General features: G+C 43.2%; 1 protein-coding gene across 1 annotated transcript; it reads right to left on the bottom strand.

The window, feature by feature from the left end:
* Window positions 1–2,190: 2,190 nt before the first annotated feature.
* Window positions 2,191–8,973, bottom strand: LOC115205991 (estrogen-related receptor gamma). The gene is made up of 7 exons (XM_029772478.1): window positions 8,709–8,973; window positions 7,883–8,301; window positions 6,215–6,331; window positions 5,624–5,734; window positions 5,374–5,535; window positions 4,942–5,211; window positions 2,191–3,265 (listed from the first exon to the last, which is right to left on the bottom strand). Exons 1-7 carry the CDS (start codon window positions 8,765–8,767, stop codon window positions 3,021–3,023), a joined length of 1,383 nt encoding a protein of 460 aa, XP_029628338.1. The 5' UTR covers window positions 8,768–8,973; the 3' UTR covers window positions 2,191–3,020.
* Window positions 8,974–9,337: the final 364 nt, after the last annotated feature.

Here is a 9,337-nt window from a genome sequence, read left to right as displayed (position 1 = left end):
CTGGGAATGTGATGAAATGAATAAATGCTGAAATAAATCCTTCTCTACTATTATTCTGACATTTCACATTCTTAAAATAAAGTGGTGATCCTAACTGACCAAAGACAGGGGATTTTTACTAGGATTAAATGTCAGGAATTGTGAAAAACTGAGTTTAAATGTATTTGGCTAAGGTGTATGTAAACTTCTGACTTCAACTGTATATATATATATATATATACAGTGCCTTGCGAAAGTATTCGGCCCCCTTGAACTTTTCGACCTTTTGCCACATTTCAGGCTTCAAACATAAAGATATAAAACTGTCATTTTTTGTGAAGAATCAACAACAAGTGGGACACAATTATGAAGTGGAACGAAATTTATTGGATATTTCAAACTTTTTTAACAAATAAAAAACTGAAAAATTGGCCGTGCAAAATTATTCAGCCCCCTTAAGTTAATACTTTGTAGCGCCACCTTTTGCTGCGATTACAGCTGTAAGTCGCTTGGGGTATGTCTCTATCAGTTTTGCACATCGAGAGACTGAAGTTTTTGCCCATTCCTCCTTGCAAAACATCTCGAGCTCAGTGAGGTTGGATGGAGAGCGTTTGTGAACAGCAGTTTTCAGTTCTTTCCACAGATTCTCGATTGGATTCAGGTCTGGACTTTGACTTGGCCATTCTAACACCTGGATATGTTTATTTGTGAACCATTCCATTGTAGATTTTGCTTTATGTTTTGGATCATTGTCTTGTTGGAAGACAAATCTCCGTCCCAGTCTCAGGTCTTTTGCAGACTCCATCAGGTTTTCTTCCAGAATGGTCCTGTATTTGGCTCCATCCATCTTCCCATCAATTTTAACCATCTTCCCTGCCCCTGCTGAAGAAAAGCAGGCCCAAACCATGATGCTGCCACCACCATGTTTGACAGTGGGGATGGTGTGTTCAGGGTGATGAGCTGTGTTGCTTTTACGCCAAACATAACGTTTTGCATTGTTGTCAAAAAGTTCGATTTTGGTTTCATCTGACCAGAGCACCTTCTTCCACATGTTTGGTGTGTCTCCCAGGTGGCTAGTGGCAAACTTTAAACGACACTTTTTATGGATATCTTTAAGAAATGGCTTTCTTCTTGCCACTCTTCCATAAAGGCCAGATTTGTGCAGTATACGACTGATTGTTGTCCTATGGACAGAGTCTCCCACCTCAGCTGTAGATCTCTGCAGTTCATCCAGAGTGATCATGGGCCTCTTGGCTGCATCTCTGATCAGTCTTCTCCTTGTATGAGCTGAAAGTTTAGAGGGACGGCCGGGTCTTCGTAGATTTGCAGTGGTCTGATACTCCTTCCATTTCAATATTATCGCTTGCACAGTGCTCCTTGGGATGTTTAAAGCTTGTGAAATCTTTTTGTATCCAAATCCGGCTTTAAACTTCTCCACAACAGTATCTCGGACCTGCCTGGTGTGTTCCTTGTTCTTCATGATGCTCTCTGCGCTTTAAACGGACCTCTGAGACTATCACAGAGCAGGTGCATTTATACGGAGACTTGATTACACACAGGTGGATTCTATTTATCATCATTAGTCATTTAGGTCAACATTGGATCATTCAGAGATCCTCACTGAACTTCTGGAGAGAGTTTGCTGCACTGAAAGTAAAGGGGCTGAATAATTTTGCATGCCCAATTTTTCAGTTTTTTATTTGTTAAAAAAGTTTGAAATATCCAATAAATTTCGTTCCACTTCATGATTGTCTCGCACTTGTTGTTGATTCTTCACAAAAAATTACAGTTTTATATCTTTATGTTTGAAGCCTGAAATGTGGCAAAAGGTCGAAAAGTTCAAGGAGGCCGAATACTTTCGCAAGGCACTGTGTATATATATATATATATATATATATATATATATACACTGTATATATACATCTATGTAACAAATATCTTAAATGGAAATGTAACATTGAATGTTCTGTGTTTGTCCGTACAAAGTACATCTGTCTGTCCATGAACTAATAATAATTATTTTGGCAACAGTGGGATTGCTTTGTCAGTAGCAGAATGTTAGCCGAGGATGTTGTGAGTGCATTTCATATACAGTACCCTCAAGTTTCTCGCTTTTATGACTGTACTTTTCTAATCTGATCTTCATAAATCGAATAAAACTATTAACTAATTACAGAGAGCCTACTTTGTGGTTCAACATGAAACACAATGTTCACGCCCCAATGTCTGTCACACTCGAAACGCATTTAATTCCAAAAGCATTTTATTCAAAGGCATACAAACTAGTAGGAAAGCAGTTCATGTCTTTGTACAGCGATCGTGTAATAAATAAATAAATAAAATACAAATGTCATGGCATCGCAACTTCTTAGTACATTATAAGGCAGGTAAGTCCAAAAGAATGTGCTGTTTGTAATGATAGCAGTACTAATAGTTTGGTTCAGCCTGGCTAACAGCTTGCAGAGGCCATTGGCTATGTGATATCTAGCTAACAGAATGCATCGTCAGTAAGTGCTGTTATGTTTTCACATGAGTGACATCCTTTCATATTGACTGAATATCATGGCTGGAAAATCCCCACGATACAAAAAAAAAAACAATGTACATACTCTCCTCTGGAAAAAGTACCAAAATATATGAATCTACCAGACTTGGAACTCTACTCAAACTGTATCACTGAAGCATTCCAGATTGCGCGATAGCAATGTAAAGGTCATTTCCGATTGAGCCGACATAGGCTAGTATTTACCATGAATGCAGTCTCCGCTAACGCAAGAACATTGCCTTTGAATTTCAATCACACTGTAACACTGAACTTCCGCGATACGGATTGAATAGAGTCCTTGGCTTTTGCCCTAATGAGAAACAAGATCTATCACTTGTATATGTTGTTCTACAGTATGCAGTTATCAGGCTCGTTCCATGACACCGTGACTTGTCATAAAACTGTGACCCACCAAACCCTGAACTTCTGACCCAACAACAATGGGGCACCTGGTTACGGTTTGTGAGGGGCCAATGGAAAGTTAGATGTAGAACAGTCATATTTTGGCATCCAGCATCTCCAGGAAGAGTTTGTGCATGGGCACGTGGCCCTCCAGGTGGAGCCGGCAGAAGGTGTCCACGGCACGGTTGGCAGTCTGCCGGAGCAGGGGCAGGGTCATGAGCAGTTTGCCTGCCCGGTGAAGCTCTGCTGGGTGCTGGGCGCTCTCGTACTCCTGCAGGGCCTCATGGAGTCCGTCCTGGAACCGCTGCACTGCCTCCACACACTCCAGGTTCTCTGCGTCTGAGTGGGGAGAGACAAGGTCAAGGGAGGCCTGTGGGTGTTTGGGTGTGGGTGGAATTGTGTGATAAACCTCCCCTTGTTTCGGCATGACAGCGTGTCAGATCCCATTGTCCACCTCATTTGTTTCGCCATTGAGGGCTAATGGACGGGCCAAGGTTAAGTTGCATGCAGCCGACCCTCATTTTTCCTGAAAGGACTGTAAATGTAAAAACAAAGGCTCCCTCCTCTGATCTTTCTAGCCACCTCAGGCGGTGTGACTGCCCCGGAGTGTCAGGCTAACACAGCCAGACTCGCCTAATGGATTTCTGAATTCCTGTGATCATTTGCAGGGCGCTGGGAGGCAGATGGATTTATTGATCAGGGCTGAGGGCAGAAGCAGCCTTCTCACTGCTAGGATATTGATCAGTTTCCACTTGCTGTGGCCTGGGGAATAACAACGGGAGCCGGAAGGGAGGGGAGGGAGGGGTGAGAGAAGTGGGTGTTGGAGAACAGATTTGGCAGACGTCTAGACCTCCCCAGTCTCTGTCATGGTGGTCTGAAGACTGGCAGTTTGTACAGAGGTGATTGAAAAATGATTCATCAACAAAAAAAATTGGAGCACACAAGTATGTAGTATAGCATTGGTAATACCGTTCACATAATGACCCCTTTATTTATGACTCCAATAAACTAAATACAACATGTTAGTCATTATATCAAATTATTAATGGTAGTTAAAAAAAAGTGGAGGGCTGATGGTGACATGGGTAATGCTGAGAGAATCCCATTACTAAAATACGAGACCTGTGAGGGACGTTTGCCAATATGAGGGGTCTAGGCACTCAGTCAGTCCCTGACAGCTAGTAGCTTTTCAAGGTATTGACCATCATTTAACAGCCTTGCCCTGCTTGGGAACCTGACCCTGGAGCAAAAGTGTATTCAAGGACACACCCTGAGGGAAAGGCACTGTGGATCACACTTAGGGTCTTGAATCAATCTGTATTACTAAAGCGTTACAGATTGCAAGATAGACAAGTAAAGGTAATTTCCGATCGAGCCAACATCTGTAGCGTTTACGTAACTACAGTCTCCGCTAACGCGGTAACATTGCCTTTAAATTTCAATCACGCTGCAACGCTGAACTTCCACAATACGGATTGAATAGAGCAGTCCTGAAGGAGTGGCTGTATGTAGGGCTGCCTGAAGACGGTGCAGTAGATTTTGTACCAAGCCAGTGTATTGTAAAGCTGAATTTAACACAATTATTTATTGTAAGCAGTAGCCAGGCAGATTAGATAGTAGTATATGTTTCTGGTAGTTCTGTCATTCTTAATATGCTTTCTAAGAGGGATTGTACAAGGGTACAGCTAGGTCTCTTGAGTTTGCTCTGTCACAGTTACAGGATCCTGAGTGGCGCAGCGGTCTAAGACACTGCAGTGCTAGAGGCGTCACTACAGACCCGGGTTCGATCCCGGGTTGTATCATAACCAGCTGTGATCAGGAGTCCCATGGGGCTGCGCACAATTGGCCCAGCATCGTACGGGTTAGGGGAGGGTTTGGCCGGGGTAGGCCGTCATTGTAAATAAGAATTTGTTATTAACTGACTTGCCTAGTTAAATAAAGGTTAAATAAAACAATAAATAAACAGCTGACAACACTGAATAACAGATATCCAGTGCAGGCCATGTAGTTAGTACCTGAGTTGGCGAGGGCCATAGCCTTGAGAGTAACCACTTCCTCTCGGCTCAGGTTAATCTGCCTGTACTTGGTGGTCAGCTGTCTCAGGGCAGTGTAGAGGTCAGAGAGTCCAGCCGCTCTGCACTGGGCCTGGTCCAGATGCAGGTTCCCAGCAAACACCAGCTCCTCCCCATAGCCCAGAGACTGAGACACCACTGACAGGACCAGCGTCTCCATCCAACCACTCTGCAGCAGGGCCATCTGGTCCACCAATGAAAGGGCAGAGAAGCCTGGAAGGCCAAATATGGAAATGTAATACTCCATAAGTTCTCACAGTATAAAAAGTAAACTTTGTCCCTTTGTACCAGTGTAAAATGGCATAGTACTTTTTTTTTTTAAGCAGGGAGTCACGCTTATTTAACATGACCTACAAGAGCAACAGGAGTGGGTACCTGGGATATGCTTTGCCCAGCCAATCATGACCAGGAGTTCCCTGTTAAGGAGGTCACAAAGCGTCAGCAGGGCTTTAAGGTTGTCATCATTGGTTGAATTGTCTGGCGTGGCACACAGGGGGGCTGACTCTGTCAAGAGGAGCTGGGAGATCACTTTGTTTCCTGAAAGAGGTCAAACAGATATATTAGTAATGTACTCTAGTGTACTCCCCGTTTGTGACTGACGAGGCTCTTATTGGAGGGTACTCACCGTTGGCCTTGACGGGGTGTGTGTCTGGGGCCTTCATATAAAGAGAGAGGCCAGAGTCCCCCCTTCTCTTGTACTTCTGACGTCCTCCTCTTACTCGGTCCATGCGAACACCTGTGGTGACACAAACATGATTATCAGTGATCATCTTCTTTGCTCATTGATTGATCCCCAATCCCCAAGTCAAGAACAGACTATGGGAGGTGCACAGTACTACATAGAGTCATGGCGCCATTGAACTCTATTCCACATCAGGTAACTGATGTAAGCAGTAGAATCAATTTAAAAAAAGAGATGAAAATACATTTCTAAGTGACCCCAAACTTTTGAACGGTAGTGTATGTGGTAGAAGAGTAGTGGCCTAATGTCGTGTAATATTTAAAATTGTATATAACTGCTTTAATGTTGCAGGACCTTAGGAAGAGTAGCAGCTGCCTTGGCAACAGCTAATGGGGATTGAAAATAGAGGTTGAGTAATTAAAAACTCTAAGTCAGGCTGTATGTGTTCTGCAGGCTGGTACACTTAAGCATGTCTGTTTATTGAGCCCGTTGATTCCACTGAGATGAGTTGTTGAGTTGGTCATCAAGTCTCACCTTCCTTCATCATGCCGGCACGCAGGCACTTCTGGAAGCGGCACGCTTGGCACGACTTCCTACGACGCTTGGTGATCTCACAATCGTTCATCAAAGGGCAGCTGTACTCAATGTTACCTGGAAACACAGAAAGCGCAGCTCTGTTTACACCCCACCCTCTATACTTGAGGTTACCAGTCAGAAAAGCCAATGTCGCAAAAATGCAATCCAAACGGTGACACTGTATTTTACAGTATCTTTCTCACAGTGCATTCTTGATGCTTAACTTTTCAGAAAGCCTTAAGGTCAAATTGCCATGCTGTAAAAGAATGTGTGTTTTTAGGGGGTGTGCCACCATAGCTAACCCTTGCCATCTGGTGGTTTACTGAGTTTCACTGTCTGTGGCACTATGACAGAAGTAATTTGCCTCTGTGTTCGCCGGCACCCTGAGCTTTCACACAGCAATCAATAGAAGCCCAGACAAAATACAGATATTGATTGGCTTTTTCACACTGAGCCTAATGACCACAACAAGTGTTACAATGTTTGGGCTCACACAAGACAAAAAGGGGATTTAATAGAGTATTGATTCCTTTCTCCCACCCATCTATACCCAGACAAGCGGGTCTGGATCTGGGGGTGATCTAGGGGCCAAGGGCCCTCGATCAATGAGCTCACCCCTAAACCTCCCGTCCCCTGGACAAGAGGCTCTGAGATTAGGGCATCCAAGTTACAGCTCCAAGCTTTTAACAGGAGATTGACACCTCTTCAGAGTGCCATTCACAAGAAACTAAAAAGGTGTTGTGCGGTGTCAATAACACATTTTTATTAAGCTGCAGTTTCATACTTTGAGATGGGCACTGTTGCTAAAAGAATGCATTATGAAAAGCCACTTTTGATAAATGAGAATAAAATAAGTATTTTCATTCAACTTCAAGCATACTTGAAATTAGGCGCATAGTCAAATAATGTTGAAAATCAGTCGTTAATGCATCAAGCGCCACTGGATCAATATCACGCGTCAATTATTTTAAAACATTTGTAGCAGAGAATAATCCTCTCTAGTTTCAGACTGCAAAAATACAATATTCAGGATTATATTAAGAAATCAAAACCAAAGAATATACTGAAGCAATTTCTCCATTTAGAAACAAGGCAACAATAAACATGTCGTTGTCGCCCCCCTTATGTTAACTACTAGGCCATAGCTCTCGCAGCCAATCAATGTAACATTGTCAATGACGGATCTCTAAGGCAAGACACATCAAAATCGGCCCAGTGCTGTCTGAGATAGCAGATTGGCCTATCGCGTGTAACGAACGTACGAACGGACCGAGATAGCTCCACAGTCCCCTCCCGATTTCATCTTGGGGGACAATAAAGCATTTCTGGGGCCATCAACCAATATGAACCACATTGAGTCTTCACACGAAAATCAATCCCATAGCTGAGTCTGCGACTGACAGAACTATTGGAAATCTGTGTATGCTGCAATCACCCTCATTTGCGCTTCCCCCTCTAATAGATTATTGATTATATTATTAATTAAGATCTAGCCCAGAACTTTGCCCTGTCGTAAATGTATCACACGTGCACGCTCGCACACAGTGCACGCAACACACACCATCCCAGACGGCTTGATTTGATGTTCTATCAGGTTTTTGCAAAAACCTATACACTTCTGTTTACCTTGAATTGTCCTCTTGAAGAAAGCCTTGCATGCCTCACACGACGCTACTCCGTAGTGATATCCCGATGCAAAGTCGCCACAAACTAGGCACAGCCTTTTAGGTCCAGAGCCCAGCGACGATAAGTAGTCACATTTGAGGATGGAGTCAACGTGCGCCGAGAGCGCCAAACTGCGATCCGAGCGAAACTGAGCTGCGCTGCTAGAGTCCGGTGCTGCGCTGACACCGCTGCCGCTGCTGCTCGAACTCGGGGATTCCGGGTCCAGCGAGTGACCCTGTGAGAATAAACTGTATCCACTGCTGTCCGAGCTGGGACTGAATGCTGTGGTTCGGTCCAGGGCGAAGGTAGGGCTGGGGGGATCCGTCTTGATACATCTATCATCTAGTGAAGGACCGTCGTCGGTGTTTGAGTCCAACAGGCTGATGGCACAATTGAAATGATCATGACAACAATATAGTCCCACTGAAATAATACCCTATTATTTATAGAACTGCTAGGATAACAGTGTGGCATGCAGACCACAATATAGTCTTCCTATTGGATGGACCACCTCAAGGACCAACAACTCTATTTATGTTCCCTATGGAGGAAACCAACTTTTGCATTTATTCTACATACAATTAATAATAACTTTTTTTTCTCAACTAAATTAATCCTTATCTCATGCTTAAATTAAAAGTAAACACACATCAACAGCACATAATTGGTGGCCATCAGATTAACGACCAATAAAATGTATCTATGATCACATTCAATTGTTCATTACTTTCATACCAAATATGAATGTAAAAAAAACAACAACAACATAAATCTCAATAATTCTTACTGGTTGTGCTGGCTGAGGAAGTGGACATTTTCACTCAGGCAAAAATCCTTTAGATCCATATCCAGGAAGAAAGGAGACGAAATGAGAAATGTAGTTATCAAGGCAGGAGTAGTATTGTGGTATTCTGGTTTGGGAGCTAAATGGAGAGAAATAGTGACAGAGTGAGGACACTGAGACAAGGGCCACAGTTATAGTTGCAGATTTATTTAGCTGAAGCCCTGTGTCATTGCAAAGGGGCGGGGCCTGGGGGACTAATCCTGACAAGCACTAAACGTCTGTTGATGGTTTCATTCTCTTCTCACTTCCATTGTGTTGAGCGTACAACATACATATTTACATGTTTACATACTACACAGAAGGCAACATTTATACATGATACACGAGTCAAAGTATGAACAGGATTAGTTAAAGAGGATTTTCACTGGTACCTCTTATTGACAGAGTGTTATCAAAGCGAGGTGAAAACATGAAACGTTATTGCTTATGATGGAACACCATGCACGATGTCCGTTGGTTTTGCTCAGTTGTCATTAAATGTATTTTACTATTCTTTTTTTCCCCAGACTCCGCCCTCCCTCATCTCTGTAATCGTTGGGACCAGGATTTCCCTCTTATACTGTTTGGTGTAA

This window comes from Salmo trutta, chromosome 13, assembly GCF_901001165.1.
Source record: "Salmo trutta chromosome 13, fSalTru1.1, whole genome shotgun sequence".
Lineage (NCBI taxonomy): Eukaryota > Metazoa > Chordata > Actinopteri > Salmoniformes > Salmonidae > Salmo > Salmo trutta.
The sequence above is the reverse complement of the archived record's forward strand: the minus strand, read 5'-3'. Positions and strand labels throughout refer to the sequence as shown.

Bases quoted from the DNA above. Each gene is read 5' to 3' on its own strand.
- LOC115205991 (XM_029772478.1), bottom strand. From the start codon at position 8,767: ATGGATCTAAAGGATTTTTGCCTGAGTGAAAATGTCCACTTCCTCAGC. The intron at 6,332-7,882 runs GTAAACAGAAGT...CTGTGTTTCCAG, and splicing joins CTTCAAGAGGACAATTCAAG to GTAACATTGAGTACAGCTGC. The intron at 5,536-5,623 runs GTGAGTACCCTC...GACCTCTTTCAG, and splicing joins ACACCCCGTCAAGGCCAACG to GAAACAAAGTGATCTCCCAG.